This window comes from Herpailurus yagouaroundi, unplaced genomic scaffold, assembly GCF_014898765.1.
Source record: "Herpailurus yagouaroundi ecotype Mexico unplaced genomic scaffold, PumYag 191, whole genome shotgun sequence".
NCBI classification, from domain to species: domain Eukaryota; kingdom Metazoa; phylum Chordata; class Mammalia; order Carnivora; family Felidae; genus Herpailurus; species Herpailurus yagouaroundi.
The window spans coordinates 4,875,003-4,896,651 of record NW_024412422.1 but is presented as its reverse complement, the minus strand read 5'-3'; the positions used below and the strand labels follow the sequence as shown (position 1 = coordinate 4,896,651).

At 45.0% G+C, this 21,649-nt stretch overlaps 1 protein-coding gene across 1 annotated transcript in view; it reads left to right on the top strand.

Annotated features, from left to right (window-relative positions):
* Positions 1-21,649, top strand: part of CCDC60 (coiled-coil domain containing 60) — a 161,958-nt gene that overhangs the window by 66,451 nt on the left and 73,858 nt on the right. Inside the window, exon 2 of the mRNA XM_040443743.1 lies at positions 2,883-2,962. Coding sequence (XP_040299677.1) covers positions 2,883-2,962 — 80 coding nt within the window. The remainder of the gene's footprint in view (positions 1-2,882; positions 2,963-21,649) is intronic.

The following is a 21,649-nucleotide window of genomic DNA, read 5'->3' as shown; positions in this document are numbered from 1 at the left end:
GTTGTGATAAGAATCCTCGTGGATAAATCTTTTTATCCTTGCTGAAAAATTTCCTGGGTAAAAACAGAATTGCCGGGCATGAGCGTATGTGTTTTTAAGGCTACATATACACACGGCTAAACTGCCCTCCAGAAAGCTGTAAAGATGGTGATTCTTGGATGTCGTGTGTACTTTTAATTGTGCTAATATCAAATAGTGTTGGTAAACGTCCTGACAACCGGAACTCCCTCATTCAATGCCATTATTACTGCTGGCTTATTATAATTGTAATTAAATAATAGTCGCTTCCTGAGCGACTATTGTGAAAATCGCTTCCTGAGAATTCACTGAAATGATGACATAATTGCAGGGATTTGGGGGCTGGATCTTGTCCTGCTAAAGTTTTGTGTCAAGCGGGGGGGACAACTTGACTTTACTGCTATAAATTGGTCAGCACCAGCCCTAATCAATACAAACTTTCTTCTACAGGCAACTGTCAGTAGGCAACATTTGGAGAGGGAAGGGAATGTGTGAAATTTGGACAGTATCATATTTGCTTCCTGAGGGGAGTAAAACTTGAGACATTTAAGAGAATGATGTGTAAACAATTGTGACTTCAAGCAGGGTTTCAATCTCGTATTTTCAAATTATCGGGCAGGGAAGTTTGAGTGTGTTTGGTTTTTCATTGTTCATAAATATTTTTAATTTACAATATCTTTTAAGAAAGTTACTTTGGTCCCGTAGGGAAGAGTTATAGAAGGTTCAGAAAAAGAGAGGGATTAGGAAGATAGCTAACAATGACTTCAAACTTTGATCTCAACATGGCCAATTTCATTGGTTTCACTGCGAAATGCACCAAAATGGATGTCATCTGATGTTGATCACACAAGAGGGGAAGGGAAGGGAAAACAGGATGAGTTCTAGTTAAAATAATTCTTAAATTTTTTTTAATGTTTATTTATTTTTGAAGGAAAGACAGAGTGTGAGTGGGGTAGGGGCAGAGAGAGAGGGAGACACAGAATCTGAAGCAGGCTCCAGGCTCTGAGCTGTCGGCACAGAGCCTGACGTGGGGCTTGAACTCACGGACCGCGAGATCATGATCTCTGAGCTGAAGTTGGGGCACTTAACCCACTGAGCCACCCAGGTGCCCCTAGTTAAAATAATTCTATCTATTGTCAGGCTTGGCACATCCAAGGGAAGACATTTTTCGGATAGAAATCTTATGGTTGTGGGTAACAGAAAATCTAACTCAAGCTGGCTTAAATAATAAAGGAAATGTTCATGAAAAGCCTCGTAAAGCCTGATTAGTTCAACAAGGCACCAGGGAACAAGTTTTCCTTTGACTCTCCTCTCTGTCTTCCCCCACATCTTCTTCAACTAGAGGCAGGTGCTCCTCATGGGCACAAAATGGCTGCCAGCAACTCCCACAGATCATCTGCTCCTCCAATTATAGTCAATGAGGAAAGAGGACTTCTTCGCCTGTGGTTCCTTAGAGGCTCTAGGAACCATGCTTTCTAGAAGCCCCTGGAAAATGTCTGCATGCATCTCATTTGCCCAAACCACATCACATGACCATTCCTTAACCAGTCACAGTGATGGGGGATGGGCTGTGCTGTTTGGCTTCAGCCACTCAGGACCACCCCTGCTGCAAGTGCCCCATGGGGGGGGGGGGCAAATGGTCTAGTGAGGGAGCTAGTATCACAAGGGAGAGTACTACATATTGTAACATGACTTCCCAAAGAACTCAGACATCTCCGTATGTCAATAAATATATTTCCATCCTTATACTGTCATCACATTTAATTGCTGTATACTATTCCATTGTTTAGATGCACCATAATTATTTGACCTGTCTTCTATTGTGAAGACGAATAGGGAGTTGCCGTGAGTTTCCTCTTACAAGCAGCATCCCAGTGAGTGGTTTTGCTGATGGATCTCCGTGCCCATGCAGGGATATTCCCACGGGACGCCTGACAGCAGAAGGATCATCATACCCTGAGGCAAGCACACTGGGGCAGCATTTAGGGTGCGCTGACGCATCACCCTTCAGAAAAGTCACCACAACGTATTCTTCCACCAGCTTCATTGAAACCACCCATTTTCCCATAATGTCTGGGCACTTCCTTTGGTTAAAAAAAAAAAAAAAAAGAATTAGTACTTCAGGCATTCATTTCCAGGCAGGGTAATCCAGATAATGATCTTGCTGTTGTTCCACTAAACTGGGGCTGAGAAAAGTGACTCTTATATTAGAATACAGTTAATTTAACTCTCTTCTTTACATTGACCTGGTATCCACCTCTGAGTAATGAATTTAAGTCTTATGAGGTTTCCCTTATGGCTAGGCAAGGCCAATGATTACCGGAAAGGCAAAGAAAAACCCATGAACAATCACCTGGTTAATTCACTCATAAAACCCTGCTATAGGCACGGCGAGGGGGAAAAAGTACCATTGACAAGATTCACTTCTCCAAATCAGCTGCCTACACCGCCAACAATGATTATTAACATTTCATTCTTTGCTTTGCTTTGAGTATAATGTTAATATCAAGAGCCTCCATTTATCAAATGCTTGCTACGAGTCGGGAATTTGGCGATGAATTGTCCCAAGGTAAGAATTATTCCTTCTGAGAAAGAGGCCCAGAGAGGTTGAGCAATTTGTCTGAGATCAAACAGCCAGTCACCAGACAGAACCAGGGTAAGAGGCAGGTCTGCCTATCTCCAAAGCCCTTGTTGCTTCCGCTGTGCACATGGCCCCTCTCTGGTGTAGAGGAGGTCACTGTGCTGCCCAGGACCCCTTCCAACCTGATCAGAGATCTTGGATGAATGCCTGAGCCTCCTGCAGCCTGGCGCCATTTGTAACGGTGCACTAACACTTTTTTCTTTCACTTCTGGCTTCCCATCAGGTTCCAGACAAGCCGATGAAGAGCATCAAGTACATGGACAAGGAAATCATAAGCCTCAAAAAAGACCTTGCACGAAGCCGGTGAGTGAGCCCGCAAGGATTAACCCATAGATGCCCTGACAGAGATGAGCAGGCTACAGGGCGGTCCCTACGAGTCCTTGCTAAATCCCAAGGTCCCCAACACTAAACATTAAGCAGAAGACTTGCAGGAGGGTGTCCTTTGGCTGGACTTTCCAGAGAGTATCTTTACTGGACTAACCTCTCCACTAGCTGCCAATCACTGCCTAGAATTCCCTTTGTGTTCCTTCCTGGACCTGAATCCAACTCAAGACAGTTCCCATGTGCTCCAGAAAAATCTCTCCTTTTTACTCCAGATGCACATCATGGTTGCCCAGAGTCAGACAGACCTGGTCTCAAACACCGGCCCTGCTACCTGCCAGCTGGTAACGTGGCAGAACCTATTGAACCTCCCCGAGTCTCTGTGTCCTCATCTGTAAAATGAATATGATATGAGGTTGTTAGAAGGACTGGGTGAAATAAAGCAGCTAAAGTGCCCCTTGTGTGGCCTTTAACACAATGCCATCCCTATCCAACCTCCCACCCCACCCAACCCCTTCCTGTAAAATAGCATGAACAAACTGAGGTCTAACCCGATCTTAGTCATCTCTGGACGGTGAGCTGGGCTTTTTCTCCCTCTCACCTCTTAACTCTGTCCTGGGACCTGCAACGTTCCAGGTGGGATCATAAATGGGACTTTTGGCAAAACACCTCAAGGCGCGGGAAGAGATGGAGACTCTCTGAGCACAAAACACGTAAAGATGTGCTGAGAGGGGGGTCATACAGGCAGTGTGGAAGGCCCGTTTATCTTCTGTGTCTCCCACTCTGAGCCAGACCACAATGCAAGTCAGGGCAACACATTCTCGTTCTTCACCTCCCTCACCCGGAAGCTCCCTCTGTCACTACTGCCCATCTGTGTCTCCACACCTTCCCCGTCCAGGAGCACAGCTGATGGTACTGGATGCAAGAGCCCAAGAGGGGGCTGCAAGGTGTGGGCATGAAAGGTGGGGAGGAAGAATGGCATGAAGGGACGAAGGCACACATCAACACCCCCTGTCCGGGAGAAACGTTAATTGCAAGCTGTGCATGTAATTTTAAATTTTTGAATAGCCGCACTACTATTGAAAAGTAAAAAGAGACAGGTGAAAGTAATTCTAATACCATATTCTATTTAACCCAACACAGCCGAAGTGTTATCAATCATCATGTAATCAATATAAAACATATTGATGAAATACTCTATTCCATTCTTCAATACGTGATGAAAAGTGACAAAGTGATACAAAATGAGCAGTGATGAATTACACTCAGGGCACACATCAGTTTGGACCAACCACCTTTCAGGTGCTCAGTAGTTACTATGGACTGAATTGCACACCACCCCCCAATGCACATGTTGAAGCCCTAACCCCCAATGACTATATGTGGAGATAGGACCACTAAAGAGGTTCATAAAGGTGGGCCCCTGAATCAACAGGCCTGGTGTCCTTATCAGAAGAGGAAGAGACATCATCAGGAAGGTACTGTCTGAAAGCCAAGGAGAGAGCCCTCAGGAGACACCAACCCTACTGACACTTGACCTTGAACTTCCAGGCTCCAAAACTGAGAAAACAAACGTCTGTGGTTTGAGCCACTCAGGCTGTGGTATTCTGTGATGGCAGCCTAAGCAGACTAATAGTCAATGTCGAGGTAATCCTGCAGAGAATGTCCCCAGCTCGAGAGCGGATGGACCCCAGTCTCAGAAGCTCGTGTAGAGCTGAGCACAGGGATGGCATGTGAACTTGGGTCTCAGAATTGAGGGCTGAGACCCACAAGGACTCCTCCATTACTTGTGGACATATTGGCCTCTAGAGTATTTGAACCCAGGCTCGAGAGGGCTTTTGAGGCTCAGGCCTTGGGAACCTTGGGGGGAGTAGTGTCAGAAAGTCAAGAGCTACCTGAATGGGGGCAGCAAAGAAAGAGGCTCGTGTAGCTGAGAAAGAACGCCTCAACCGGGATCTGTACTCTGCTCCACGGCCATGCCTGGAGGACATTCCAGGCTTCAGAAGGAATGGTGCAGCGCCGAATTTGGATCAGAGGTGAAGTTCAAAATACAGAACCATCTGTGTGTCATGGGCACCAAACAATCGGAACAGACACCGGCCATATACAACCATTGTAACCAGGTTGGTTCTTACCAGCTGAATATTCTCAATCTTGAGGTAGATGATTCTGACCCAAAGCCTCAGCTGCAAATACATACCAGAATCTTGGGAGCTTGAGAAATGAGAGTTTCCATATTAATCTGTATCCTGTAGACAAACAGCTGGTAACTAAAGGTACCAACAGACGGCTTGACCTATGTAAATTCCAGATACCAAGACTCAACCCAGCTCAAGGAGGGCGACAAAGCTGAGCCAGCTCAAACCAGAACTGAATGTGAAATTTTCAGGAAATTTGCAAGCCAGTTATTAGACACAGCTACCGTTTAAAATTCAATGATATGAACTCACAATTAAATGCATCACATTAAAACAAAGGTAATAAATACTCAAAACCCATCACTTCCTAATGATGCCATACATTTCACTGTTCTCTGTGCTCTTGATGTTATTTCTGGTTACGGTATCTGTTTGGTGGAAATGTTGTAGAACAGGAGCGGCTGCAGGCAAATGTCTGCCCAGCTCTACATTCACTGACATCACGTCGGTAGCTCAAAATCAGCCACAGTGGAAATATTCACGGCACAGAAATCCACAAATGCTACAAATCAGGGCTTATTTGTACCCCTCCCTCCCTTCCCCTGCCAAGAGAGATGGTTGTGGAGCACTCACCGGCACATCCCTGGGGACATGCTTCCTCTCCCCCACCAACCAAGGTTGAACTTTGGACTAAGCCAGCAGAACATAGGGGCTTTAGTCAAAAGGTGATAAAGACAGTGGCTTTTCTGCCACCCCTGAGTTGGCAGGCTGAGACTGTCACTCCTGCCAGACGCATTTACCATGGCTCTGAAACTAGCTAGAATTTAACATCCTCACTGGACAGGCTTAGCCTGTCCAAACGCTGGACATGAAAGAGAATGTGGAAAAGGCCACACAGAAAAGCCACAAGCAAGAAAACAAGAAACAACAATAAAGTGTTCCACCTGGCCACGCTCTCGGATTCCACTGACATTTAAGGAAACAGCGAGTCCCCTTCAGAAGGAAACATCCTGCTTTCCAGGGGAAATCTCCTCCCCAAGAGATGCAAACCCTGTGTGCCCATCTCCCAGTATTAAATGAGGCGAATTATTAGCAAAGATGTTGTCTTTCCCACTTACTGTTTTTCAAACCCACTTCGCCGATTAGACTTTAGCCTACCTTGAACCAAACACCTTGACTACCTCCTAGATTTTTTTTTCAATGTTTATTTATTATTGAGAGACAGAGAGACAGAGCATGAGCACAGGAGGGGCAGAGAGAAGGGGAGACACAGAATCCGAGGCAGGCTCCAGGCTCGGAGCTGTCAGCGCAGAGCCCGACGCGGGGCTCGAACCCACGAACCGTTGAGATCATGACCTGAGCCGAAGTTGGACGCTTAACCGACAGAGCCACCCAGGCGCCCCGACTACCTCCTGGATTTTTATTTAATACCTCAGCCCTCTTATAATTCAATGACAACATCCCTAGTTTCATGGCCAGTTTAACATGATGCTAGAAAGAATAAAAACCTAACTGCTTTCCTCCTCGCCTGCTCTGCCAGATGTTCGGTGGCACCAGACAGCCTGCCACGCGCTTGCTCGCGGAATCTCTCCTAGTGGAAGCTGACAATCGGGGTGTCCGCATGTGCCCAGTTCTTGGCCTCATGAAGCCGATAACCTATCTTTCTCCAAAGCTGCTGTTGCTTTTTATTGCCAAGTGTTTTAAGGAAAATAAACATCTCTGCAACTAAAACTAAAACATTGACTTGGAGCTATGATCTGCCCATGGCGAAGTTTAGTTCGGTGAAGGCAACTGCAAAGACACAGGGAGAAATTACCGCCCTGCCCCCCCCCGCCCCCCCCCAAGTTCCGCAGCAGGGTACAGATTATGCAAGTGTTTGAGATTTTGCTTTAGAGCTCCGTTTGGTAGACAGCGGAAGCAAGGCAGTTAGAAATAACAGAGGTGGAATCCTGGCAAAGGAAGAAACTTTTTTTTCTTGGTAAGAGGTTAGGCACTTCTTGGTTCTTCCTCAGTTTTCTGTGGTCACTCATTTTCTTTTCTTTTTTTTTTTTTTTTTAATTTTTTTTTCAACGTTTATTTATTTTTGGGACAGAGAGAGACAGAGCATGAACAGGGGAGGGGCAGAGAGAGGGAGACATAGAATCGGAAACAGGCTCCAGGCTCTGAGCCATCAGCCCAGAGCCTGACGCGGGGCTCGAACTCATGGACCGCGAGATCGTGACCTGGCTGAAGCCGGACGCTCAACCGACTGCGCCACCCAGGCGCCCCAGTGGTCACTCATTTTCATCAACAAATATTGAATATCAGGTATCACCAGGGATACGCCAGGCATGACTGGATATACTGGAGACACGGCAGCGAACAAAACATTCAAAATCCCTGTCCTCAGTGAATAAGAGGCAATGGTGTGCATTAAAACGGGCAAAGACAACAAACAAGTTAGTGGGTGATGAAATAGGATGGAGAAGGGAGTGTTGGTTATACACTATGAGACTATAAAACAAGGTGATGCAGGGCGCCCGGGGGGCTCTGTCAGTTAGGCATCTGACGTTGGCTCAGGTCATGCTCTCATGGTCTGTGAGTTTAAGCCCCGTGTCAGGCTCTGTGCTGACAGCTCGGAGCCTGGAGTCTGCTTTGGATTCTGTGTCTCCCTCTCTCTCTCTGCCCCTCCCCCGCTCGTGCTCTCTCAGAAATAAATAAATATTTTTAAAAATTAAAAAAACAAAACCACCAAGGTGATGCCTATAGCCTGGTGATGGGGAGAAAGCTGCTATTTTATCTAGAGTGGCCAGAGGAGGCTGTTCTGTAAAGGGGGCTCTCGGCCTGACATCTGGATGGTGAGAACCATTCACATAAAGATATAGGAGGAAGGGGGGTGGAGGACAACAGGTGTATTCCAGAGGAAAACAGTGGATGGGAGCCAAAGTCGGAACAAGCTGGAAGTGTTAGAGAAACAGAGAGTAGCCAGTGTGGCTGGAGCTGAGTGAGAGAGGGTGAGAGAGGCAGTCAATGAAATTAGAGAAATGGACCTCGGGCCTCATAGGCCATGGTGAACATTTGGGTCCTAGTCTAAATGTAATGAGAATCCATTGGAGGGTGCTGAACAAGAGAAGGATATGATCTGATTAAAACAAATTTTTTTAAATGTTTATTTATCTTTGAGAGAGAGAGAGAGAGAGAGAGAGAGAGAGAGAGCCTGAGCAGGGGAGGGGCAGAGAGAGAGGGAGACACAGAACCCGAAGTAGGCTCCAGGGTCTGAGCTGTCAGCACAGAGCCTGACACAAGGCTGGAACCCACGAACCATGAGCTCATGACCTGAGCTGAAGTCAGACACTTAACCAACTGAGCCACCCAGGCGCCCTGGCTATGATCTGATTCTTAACAGAACATTCCATATGCTGCATAGAGCCCAGGTGAAAGGCTGTAAGAGTTGACAATGGTCTGGCCGGCAAATAGCAGTGAACTGGGGAGAAGTGGGTAGACTCGGGATTTATTTAGAGCCACAGGACTGGCTAATGGATTGGATGTGGGGGACAAGGGAAAGGCAGGGTCAATGTGCTACAATGACTCATTGATACCTCTGCCTCCTTCACTAGAATATAAGATCTACCATAGCCTAGACTATATCATGTCCACTGTCACAGTTCCCAAGTGTTTGTTGATGGGATGACTTAATTCTTTATGAGGTAACAACGTTTAATAAGGGACATTCACTTTGAGATATGGTTTGTGTCTGAGCTGGTAAGTAGAATGAGTTTTTCCCAACTTTTTTTTTTCCTGGACACAATTAGAGATGAGACTAATAAATTAATTAAAAGTTACATCCAGGATGCTAGATAGGCGGCTCGTGTACTCCCTCTTCTCTCTCCTGTGTCCAAGGCAGACATCACTAGTGGATCACAGCACTCTTTCAGTCTGAGTCCAGATTTGGTCTTGAAAATCCTCTATGCACAGGATGTAATTTATTTGCCATCTCAAAAGGAGACTCTGGTGTCTATAATGACACCTTATTAACTCCATTTGAGGGTTGGCATGCAAGAGACCAACAGGAGGAACAGACCTCAACCAAATCCCTTTATGAATGAGGCTGATTTTTCATCAGTGAATTTAAATAGCTGGAAAAATTATTGTTGACCTCAGACATTCACTGGCGGTTCTCAGCAACTTCTACGTCTCACCATTCAACACCCAGGACCTCCACGTCCACAGCCTGTAACTCAGAACGTCTTCATTTACAAGTTCAAGCCTGACTTGGCCCACCAGCCCCTCCCCCTGACTTGAGACTTGCCTCAAAGCCCCAGAATTGTTTCAGAAAAATGGATTTACATGCTGGTCAACGCCTCGGATGCAGGCAAAGTTAAGGCTTCTGAATTGCACCTTATGAATCATTCAAAGAAACCCTCAGTGCCTCCCCCCCCATGTCACATCATCCCCACACCCTGCAGCCAGCGGGTGGACTTTAATGAGTCCCCTACATGTTCCATAAAGGCAAGCACTTGGCCCTACGTCCTTAGCCCAGAACTGATAAACACAGCCGCGTGCCCAACGGGTAGGTCACCGCTGTGGGCTGGAGGAACCTGGCTCAAGTTAATTGCATTTTTATCATCTTGAATGTGACCCAGAGGCCCTGCCCATTTTTTTCTCTGTTACTGATGTCTTCGTGTGTCTTTGACACCTCTAGTTAACCGTAGATCGAGGGCAAGTTTTCTTCTCTGCTTTTCTTACACTGCTCTCCACTGAGGGTAGATATCTTTTTAATTCTTTTCCTTGTGGCTAGGGCTACCTCAGAGGATCCCACATAAAAATTAAAAAAAAAAGAATTAAAAGGCCATGTTTTCAAATCTAAGCATCATAGTAACTTGAACCCTTGAACCTTTGGCTACATAAGGATTCGCACAATACTTCGTTTTCTGAAATTCTTTCCCAGATGACAGGCAATGTGCTCAGTCTTATAGTTAGGCTTGGGGCCTTACATAATACAGTTGGAAGTGCATTAGCTTTGGAGTCAGCGGTGGATTCAAATCCCAGCTCTACCAGCAATTAGCTAGGCGTCCATGAACAAATCAACTCACTTCTCTAGACCTCAGTTTCTTTATCTATGGTATGGGATACAGAGATAACAAGATCTGCTTCACACTGTTGCTGGCATTTGTGAGAACAGAGATGGGTGAGGAATGCAGGAATAAGTCAACAAAAGGTAGTCTTTGTTTTTTAGCTGGTTTTGTGAGATCATCTGAAAATGTTCACAGGCAGTGACAGAAAAGCGTCAACGTTGGAGACAAACAGTCCCAGCCCTGTCCCTTATCTGCTAAGTGGTCTTACTCTGGTCATTTTACCTCCCTGAACCTCAGTTTCTCATCTGTAGGATGGAATCAATGTCTCCTTCCAGGGATTTCTTTGATGAGAACAAAAGGAGACAAGGTGTATCATATCTTCTATTCCACTTCGTTCCTTCCCTTAGCTCTTCTAATGCTCTGAGAACAGAGATGAGACCAGGGAATTCAGAGTTGCCACTTACAAGCCACATAGTGATGAACAAACTACCTAATTTCTCTGAGTCCCAGAGTGGGGATTGCATAAATACTTTCTCCCTCTCACAGGGCTCTTGTGAGGATTAAATGAGTTAATACATGTGAAGCATTTAGAACAGTGCCCGACCCATGGTAAGTGCTTGATAAATGGTAGCTGTGTATCTTACATCATCCGTGTACCCCGAGTGACTGTAACTATTTTACAATATGATCGCGATCTCATGGATTCCTCCCTGTCCCTAGTCAGGGAGCTCCAGGCACAGTGCAGCATGAGATGCGGGAATATCACACCCAATCCCAGATTCTGAACCTTGGAGGGTTATGTTTTAAGGCGAGCTAGAGCCAATACGATAGGGAGAGGTGGGGAGTCAAGAAGGATAGTTCATAAGTGGAGACTGTGCAAATCAGCGGTTAGTACTGGATTTCCAGATTAATTTTAAATCTCTTCCTATGGGGATTGTTGAACAAGCCATTACTCTAATGGATGTAACCACAGGCTGCACAATAAAGCACTAATCCACCACTTAGAGCAGACGCTGCATGCATTAAGCCCTGTAATTTTTAAAATTTTTTTTATTGAAATATAACATAATACAAGAAAGCACACAAATGATTAAACTCAATAGACTTTCGCAAAACGAACACACCCCGCTAACCCACACCCCCATCAAGAAAAGGAACATTACCAAGGCTCCCCCAGAAAGCTTCCTTGTGTCCTCTCCAGTCACTACCCCACCCCCAACCCCCAAAAATCGCTATCCTGAATTCTGAGGCTGAGATCAGCTCCTCCTGTTTCAAACTTTACATAAGTGAAATTGTACAGTCGGAGCTCTTTATATTATCAGGTTGTTTTCATCCAACATTATGTTTCTGAGGCTTTTCTATACTGTCTCATAAAGCTGGATGGAGTTTGGTCTTTCTCAGGTCCCTTCTAATTTCCATTCGGTGAAGATAGCACGACGCATTCATTATGGTATTGATGGACATTTGGGTTGTTTCCACTTTGAGGGGGTACTATGAACAGAGCTGCTGTGAACATGCTTGTACATGTGTTTTGCTGAACATACGCATTTCTGTTGCAAATATACCTAAAAGTGGAATTGTTGCTCATCGAGTTTGCACATGCTCAGCATTACTAGATACTTCTGTATCCCAAGCCCTATTTTTAAAAAAAATTTTAATGTTTATTTATTTTTGAGAGAGAGAAAGAGAGAGAGAGAGACAGGGCATGAGCAGGGGAGGGACAGAGAGAGGGAGACACAATCTGAAGCAGGCTCCAGGCTCGGAGCTGTCAGCACAGAGCCCGACGCTGGGGTCGAACCCACAAACCGTGAGATCATGACCTGAGCCGAAGTCGGACACTTAACCAACTAAGCCCCGCCGGCGCCCCCCCCCCCCCAAACTCTATTTTTTAAACAACTTTCAAAACATACACCAATAAGACAATCTTGAAAAACTAGAAAATACAGATCAGTAGATATAAATAAGTAATGGAACCACACACAAGTACATCACTAAGGAATGATTATTCATATTTTGGCATATCAACTTCCAATATTTTTCTATACAGACATGTAATTTTAATAAGGCAAGAGAACCACTCTGCCTGCACCATTTGGTAACCTGATTTTTTTTATTCAGCAACAGATTATGAACATCTTCCATGCAATAAATGCACATCTACAACTCCATTTTTTAAGGTTTTTAGTATGAAAATGTTCAGATATCCATAAAGGCAGACAGAATAATATAATTAATACATATTAATTATATTAACAATATATATATTGCTAAAATATTAAGAATATTAACAAATATTAACAATATATAGATCTTTTTTGAGAGAGAGAGAGAGAGCTAGCAGGGGAGAGGGGCAGAGGGAGAGAGAATCTTCAGCAGGCTCCACTCTCAGCACAGAGCCCTTAGTGGGGCTCGATCCTATGACCCTGGGATCATTACCTGAGCTGGAAACAAGAGTCAGACACTCAACCAACTGAGCCACCCAGGCATCCCTTCCCCCACTATTTTCAAGCATTTATTATCTTATCTGTAAATATTTAAACGACTATCTACAGAAGAACTCTTTTTATTTTTATTTTTTTAAATTTTTTTAATGTTTATTTATTTTTGAGACAGAGAGAGACAGAGAATGAATGGGGGAGGGGAAGAGAGAGAGGGAGACACAGAATCGGAAGCAGGCTCCAGGCTCTGAGCCATCAGCCCAGAGCCCAACGTGGGGCTGGAACTCACAGACCGCGAGATCGTGACCTGAGCTGAAGTCGGACGCCTAACCGACTGAGCCACCCAGGCACCCCAGAAGAACTCTTTTGAAAGCAAAAACCATAATAACATTACCACATCTAAAAATTAGCAATAATTCTTCAGTATCAAATATCCACTCAAGCATAACAACCATCTTAATAGCTGTATAATATTCCAGTGTAAGAATGCAGCAAAATTCACCTAACCTATTTCCTATTGCTGGACTTCTTCATTATTTTCAATTTGGTCCTGTTATATAAACAGTGCTTAGAGGGACATCTTCGGAGTTAGATCATTATTACTTTAGTTGCTTAGGATGAACTCCTAAAGCATGCATCTTTAAGATTCTAGACCCTTCACTGAAGTCTTCTACATTTACACTGTGTTTCAGTTCTGAAGAGGTAGCTAATTCAGGAAATGTTTGAAACAAAATGAGCTTTTCTCACAAGAAATGAGAGAAAAGCAAGAAATACAGGGTGAGAGGTTGAAAATACTTGACACATGACTGTGCACTTTTCGCTTTAGTATAGTCTTCAGCAGTGGGGATGGGGGGAGCAGTTTATGGAAAGCAAAATGAAAACATAAAGTGTTCATGAAATAAATCCCTCCTAAATTACTGGCAACATCCAGCTGAGCCACAGATAGAACCAGGCTGCATCAGTGAGATCATTTCCCATCCCCAGGATTCTTCACGTAAAATATCTGCCCTACTTATTAGCACTTCCTGTAATCCCAGCCCCTCCAGAAGTGACTGTTGTCACCCAGATGAGCCTATTGCCCGGGGCTATAATCCATGCACCTTGTGCAAAGCAAATGAAAACTTTGACTTTTCCTGAACAGACTATAGTCTTTGACCACATCTTTGCCTGGGTCTTTTCTGTAGCATGAACTAACATTTTGCAGTCATGATTTCACTTAAAAGTAAAAAAAAAAAAAAAAAGCAACAACAACAACAAAAAACTGCATTAAAAAGCCAGAAACCCCACAGGTTCACCAAGCTCATCTCAGAACACCTGAACTGTGCTCAGGAGCAACACTTGGGATGCTAGACCAAAAATCACCCGGCCGCCCACTGGGAGAGAAGTGACACTCTGTCATTTGTCCAACCCACAACCCACGGGAGCGCAAAGCAATAACAATAATAAAAATAGCAGGCAGTTCACACTCTGCTATTGCGAAATTAATGCTTGTAAATATATTTCAACAGGTATTCATTTCCTCGTGACTCTATTCCAGAAATGGATAAGAACAAGAAACACCTTTAAAACCAGTTTTCCCGTCACCTACCCTTCACCTGATCTAATGTATTGACAGATAGTGATGGCTTTTGGAACCAGCCTGAATCCTGGCTCAGCCACTGATAAGATGTTTAAACGTGGGTGAGCTATCTAATCTCCGAGTCTCATTGCCCTCATCTGTAAAATGAGGAGAATAATAATGAAATCTACTTCACAGGGCAGGGATGAAAATAAAATGAGTCAAGATGCATGTACCTAGCACTTGGACTGCATCTGTTAAATACACACTACAACCAGAAGGGCCAATACTCCTGATGGCTGGTGTTTAATACCACACCCCAACTGCTTGACCATGCCACTGGGGTTCTTCTGTCCACTTAATTTCGGTGAGATTTTCTTACCACCTGTGAGGGGACCCAGAGATGTCTCATTCCCGTCTGATGGGAAAACCAGGTGCCGGAAGATGTGCAACAGTAATAACCTTAGGACACTATAGTTTGGCCTTTGCCTTGACAGACAAAGAGCTGGATCCTTTTCAGACACTGTTTTTAAGATGACATTAGTTAGTCCACAGGAAGCATTTAGAATAGAGTTGCCCAAGTAAGTGTTGGCTCTTGTCATTATCAGCGTTTTTCTTATTAGTATTACCTTTATCGGAAGTGGAGTCAACAGCTTGAATCAATGGGAAGAAAAAAGGATGGATCACAACTGAACCAACCTATGTCCTTCCTCCATACCCACAAACCCATCATTGAGAAGAAAATAAGCAATTTCATCCTACAGACTACTTTTTCTGTAACATGAAAGAGGCTACAAATTTGAGTCACGCTTCTTTTTATTTTTTCAGTTGACCATATGAGCCATCACATGAGTTATTCTCAGGAAGTCAAGGGTCTCCCTCTAGAAGCTTCACTTCCTCTTTTGGGTTGTCTAATAAACAGAGGTTCATTGGGTACCTTGCACACCCAGAGGAGAAAGCTTGCGCTTGCAGCGTCCTCCGCTGCCATTGCTTTTCACTACCACAAGGTGTCGCTGTAGAGAACAGGTCCTCCAAGATCTGCCAGACCATACTGGCCTTTCTTTGCTGACATCTCACTGATCCGCATCATAGTTCTCAAAACCCATAGGATTTCATTAGATGCCTTCTCCCAGACAATCAGTTTACCTGCACATGGGAGGTTACCTTTAGGGGCTCCAGGATGCCCTATCCCTGTTCAATCTGAGGGAAGCTGTCCAAGCATCTGACCAAACCCATTTTCTGGCTGCTTTTTTTTTGGGGGGGGGAGGCAGGGGACGAAACTTACAAGGAGAGCACAATTTTTTTTTCCTATTGAGAAGCCAAGATATGTTACATAAATCATTTTAATAGATGAGCAATGATGTGGAGTGAAAATGTTTCCCCAAAATCAAACTTCACTACAGCCGTATTATACCATCAGATGGATGGGGGACATTAGGGCGACCCCTTAGAAGCTTACCTAGATCTCATCCTCTCAAAATTTCCCACGAAAACAAAAACAGAGTCAGCAAGAATGCTCATAGAAGCACTCTTCTGCCCTGAGCTGAAAAAAATGCAGGACAGCCAAATCAAAGAGCCTGATAAGTGTCTAATGATGCTTCAGGAAGTTCTCTTAGGGTGCGTCTGAGGCAGACAAAGTCTGAGGGTCAGGAATTTCTGAATGTCTTTCTGCTGCTGTCAGTCTCATGGGTGCCATTTAAAGAAAATGCATGGCCTGGCCCTTCAGCACATCTGATGTGTTTCACTTTAGGAATCATTCTGGGTCAGATTAGCTCCAAACAAGAGTTTCCTGGCAGCATGTGGATGCAAAGTTAAAGAAATCAATTAGAACTGGGACCTCATCAAAATAAAAAGCTTCTGCACAGCAAAGGAAACAATCAGCAAAACTAAAAGGCAACTGACGGAATGGGAGAAGATTATTGCAAACGACATATCAGATAAAGGGTTAGTATCCAAAATCTATAAAGAACTTATCAAACTCAACACCCAAAAAGCAAATAATCCAGTGAAGAAATGGGCAAAAGACATGAATAGACACTTCTCCAAAGAAGACATCCAGATGGCCAACAGACATATGAAAAAATGCTCAGCATCACTAATCATCAGGGAAATACAAATCAAAACCACAATGAGATACCACCTTACACCTGTCAGAATGGCTAACATTAACAACTCAGGCAACAACAGATGTTGGTAAGGATACGGAGAAAGATCTCTTTTACATTGTTGGTGGGAATGCAAGCTGGTGTAGCCACTCTGGAAAACAGTATGGAGGTTCCTCAAAAAATTAAAAACAGAACTACCCTACAATGCAGCAATTGCACTACTAGGTATTTATCCAAGGGATACAGGTGTGCTGTTTCAAAGGGACACATGCACCCCCATGTTTATAGCAGCACTATCAACAATAGCCAAAGTATGGGAAGAGCTCAAATGTCCATCGATGGATGAATGGATAAAGAAGATATGGTGTGGGGTGTGTGTGTGTGTGTGTGTGTGTGTGTGTGTGTGTGTGTATATATACACATATACATACATATGTATACACACATATATACATACACACATCACATCTTTTTTATCCATATACACATATATATACACATATATGTATACATATACACATATACACACACACACATATATATATATACATATATATACATACATACATACACACACACACACACACACACACACAATGGACTATTACTCGGCAATCAAAAAGAATGAAATCTTGCCATTTGCAACTATGTGGATGGAACTGGAGGGTATGATGCTAAGTGAAATTAGTCAGAGAAAGACAAAAATAATATGACTTCACTCATATGAGGACTTTAAAAGACAAAACAGATGAACATAAGGGAAGGGAAACAAAAATAAGATAAAAACAGGGAGGGGGACAAAACAGAAGAGACTCATAAATATGGAGAACAAACTGAGGGTTGCTATAGGGGTTGTGGGAGGGAGGATGGGCTAAATGGGTAAGGGGCATTAAGGAATCTACTCCTGAAATCATTGTTTTACTATATGCTAACTAATTTGGATGTAAATTTTAAAAAATAAGATAAAAAGAAATCAATTAGAACATTATTCTGCAAGAAAATTCTTTGAATCAGAAGAGATTTTTTAGGAATCTCTGCAATGAAGCAAGATCCAAGCAACTAGTTAAGGCGGGAATCTGAATCCCCATCCCTGCCCTGAGACAGCTCACCCTTAGATCCTGTGAACCCTTTCCCTCAAAGTCTACTTCAGGAAAGCACAAGGATTTTCAGGGAGGCAGTGTATGTTCCGAGCAGGTCTGCTCTCTTGCACAATTCCAGGGGCACCATTTACAACATGTGCCCCAGGGGGAACAGAGCCCCCAAAATACAATTTGTAGAATACAAATAATAATACCCCGGGGGGTTGTACAATTGAGCAGCCCTTTACTGGTAGTGATAGAAAGGTAAAAATAAGAGCTTAAAGAGCTCTCAGGGCTTGTGGGAGGAAGTGTATTGTGGAGAGAGAGAGGGAGAGAGAGAGAGAGAGACCAGATTATTGGTAAGAGTGTCTCAGGTGGATGGCAGACTAGATACAGCCGTAAGTGCATGTTCAGGTTCATGTACCTTTCCCTGCAATACCCATCTAGGTCTTTGAGTTGTCACTTATCAGAAGCATTTGGTCTAGAAAAGTGAATCGGAAGTGACCAGGTAAAACAGAGAGAGAAAGGGAAGGTATCTCAGGCAGAGAAAATATTATGCACATGATCACAGCCAGGACAGGACCCGGAAGGCTGGGTGACTATAGACACCTTTTGCCAAGTTCCTCCTCTGCGTCAGGCACTGGTCTAGGACTTGACGTAAGGTCGTCTCAACCGTGAGAGGAAGACGAGAGAGGACAGCTTAACCCTGGGGACCAAACCCTGAAGCAAACAGCTTTCAGGCTGACACAGCTCAGCAGACCCTGAGTGAACAGGAGAGAGCTGGCCTGTGGTTCTGGGCACACGTTTTGCATCTTCTGGGATTCATCTGAATGTACTATGACAAGGACAGGCAGTGGCAGACAACCACACTAGGACCAGGAGGCCATGAGAAGCTGCTTCTTACGGTGACAGGCAAGACCCAAGTTGTAAATTCAGAAATGGAGCCTTTGGCCACCACCCCCAACACACACAACTGCACCACGCCTCAGACCCTTCCCATCTCCCTGTGTACTGACTCGGAGTGACATAGCCATTGCGAATTCCTGAGGAGTGCGCCCTGTCTCCAGCAAGTAATCCCTGCCGTCAATCAAGCGGGAGAACATGGGTCCAAAGATTGCAGCCTGGTTGTCTTGTGCCTTATTCCATTGTCTGTTGTCTGTCTGGAAATTCTAAACCAGGAGTGCTTCGGAGATGGCTGGTGTGCTCCCGAAAAAGCCTCTCTTCCTGCTAATGCATTTACATCCACACTGGCAGGTCTGTGACGAACAACTCTCCCATTCCATTTAGTCATTAAGCACAATAGGTAATAATGTGCATTGCAGGCTGGGGTTTGCATTCCTTTAAAAAAAAAAAAAAAAGTCAATCAGTGTATCTCAGAACTGAAAGCCAACTGCCTCCAGAGGCTTCTCCAAGCTTCTGTTTTCTCAGCGCCTGTGTGCGGACGGCACCAAGAGAGCGCCACAGTTAGGACACTGGCTCCTGGATTCAGACAGACCAGAGTGTGCACATCCTGACATCGCCACCTTCTTGTTGGGTGACTTTCGCCCAGCGCTTCACTTCTGTGAGCCTCAAAGTTGCCCCATCTTTGAAATTATAGTGCTTGCCTCGTAGGGCTACTGAAGGGATTCGATGAGCTAACACGGGTGAGGCATGAGGGCCTGGCCTCCCCCACAGAAAGTGCTCTGTAAGTAATGGCTACCATTAGGATGATTTTCCAAGCCTCAGTCCTCTCCAGGGTTTCTGCCCTCAAGGATATCTGGCTTCTTCCGAGCCCCCCTCCAAGTTGTAATTGCTTCTGAATATGAGGGGGCAAACAGACGAGAAGGGAGGTGGGGAGGTGAGGGGAACAGGAAGAGGCACATTAGACTCCTGCACACGAACAGACTTGCCAATATTCCCTCCCCAGTGAGGTGCAGAACTCCTAATAGCAGTTGCCTAGAAACGGAGAGCTGTGGTAGGCTTCTGCTCCCTTCCAGAAATCACCCTAATTGGGATGCATGTAGAACTGTTTGTTGACACTTAGAAGGTTTTTCCTCTTCTTCTTCCAGAAGAGATGCAGTCCTCCCATACAAATGCTGACTCACATTAATTAAAGAGTAGCCCTCGGCCAAGGCACCTTTTAACCCCACAGAAGCCGGCGTGGCTGGCGGCCTTGGTTGGTGGCCTCCGATGAAATGGCCAGTTTAGGTCGCCATCACTGTGTTTGCATTTCAGGATGTTTACAAGGTCTGAGGCGACTTTTGAAGGCAGGATGGTGTGTGGACGCGGGTGTGTGTGCACCTGTGTGAACAGGGAGGTCATATGAAGCTTGCCAAGTCCAGGAAATTCAATCAAAATGCAACATGTGCGTACCGTGTAGCCTGATATTAGACGCTAGAGGTGCCTTCCTTTTGGGGGGTTTAAACACCTCTTGCAGTCATTTGGCATAGGTAGGTCAGAGACCGCATTACAAGCTAAAGAAATAACTTCCCTGAGAGGCACATAGGGAGCCCCTTTCATTTGATCACTTCTTAGAACACAGCTATATTCTAGCTCCCAGTTGGAAAAAAAAATATATATATATATATTGCAAAGACATCCATTTATCTCTTTCCTGTTTGGATGATTCAGCTTCTGCACGGACGGTTCTATACACCTGCTCCATCCAAAGAGAATGTAAAGGGACCACATCGAACTAGGGTGGCGGTGGTATTATGTGCCAGAAAGTCAGCGTGTATTTAATTAGGTTCTGAAATGCAAGAATTTCAAATGATTTAGTTATTCATGCAGTAAATATTTTATGAGGCTCTCCTTTGTGCTGGTTCTAGGGATAGAGAAAAGATTTAGAAATTGGCCCTGCCCTCAGGGAGCTCTGTCTGGTGGTGGGGATGGGAGGAGGGAGTGCATGGACAGACAAGTCAGTGAGCAGTTCAGGGGTGCCTAATGCAGCCTGGGAAGAGCAGAGGTGCCTGCTGGGGAGGGGTGGGGTTACCTGAGCAAGTTCTGAAGGGTAAGTAAAAGTCAGCCAGGTGGAGAAGCAGGGAAGAGCGTTCGAGGCAGGATAGCCTATGAGCAAAGGCACTGGCATGGGGAAGACCATTGTCTTGCGGCTTGGTATTGCTAAGCATCACTTGATGAGGAAGAGGTCTAGGAGATAGGACAAATCCAGCTCACGCAGAGCCCTGGGGGCTGCACTGGGAGGTCTGGAGACGATGTGCAATATTGGTGAGGGCAGAGGAGGAAAAGAGGTCCAAGGCAGGGAGGCCAGTGAAGAAGGAGTGGCAGATACCAGAGGAGACACATGATGGCAGCCTGATTTTAGAGCATGGTGCCTGGGAGGGAAGACTTTGGTACTTAGCCCCACAGAAGGGTAGAGCCCTGAGACAAAGCAGTGAGAGGACAGAAGGGAGCCATTGGAGGACTTAAAATAGCAGAGCGGAACATTCTTCGCACGATATGCTTCCTCACGCTGAGGAAGATGGTTCTGTGCACCACGGAGAACCAAAACATCAGAGGAGCAGAGTTAAGAAGCAAAAACATTTTGGTCATGCCAAGACTTTTATTTTTATTTTTAAAGTGTTTTTTATTTTTTTAATGTTTAGTTATTTTTTTCTTTTTTTTTTTTTTAATTTTTTTTTCAACGTTTTTTATTTATTTTGGGGACAGAGAGAGACAGAGCATGAACGGGGGAGGGGCAGAGAGAGAGGGAGACACAGAATCGGAAACAGGCTCCAGGCTCTGAGCCATCAGCCCAGAGCCCGATGCGGGGCTCGAACTCACAGACCGCGAGATCGTGACCTGGCTGAAGTCGGACGCTTAACCGACTGCGCCACCCAGGCGCCCCTAATGTTTAGTTATTTTTGAGAGACAGAGCATGAGCAAGGGAAGGGCACAGAGAGAGAAACAGAACTTGAAGCGGGCTCCAGGCTCGGAGCTGTCAGCACAGAGCCCGATGTGGGGCTCAAACTCACGAACCGCGAGATCATGACCTGAGCTGAAGCTGGACGCCCAACCCAATGAGCCACCCAGGAGCCCTAAAGTGTTTATTTGTGAGGGGGGGGGGGGAGAGAGAGAGAGAGAGAGAGAGAGAGGCAGCCCGAGCAGGGGAGAGATGGAGAGAGAGGGAGACACAGAATCTGAAGCAGGCTCCAGACTCCAAGCTGTCAGCACAGAGCCCAACTAGGGGCTCGAACCCATGAACCATGGGATTGTGACCTGAGCCAAAGTCAGCAGCTTAACCAACTGAGCCACCCAGGTGCCCCTGGTCATGCCAAAACTTTTAAACATCAAGCCTCCAGCTAAACAGCTCCTGCTTTTC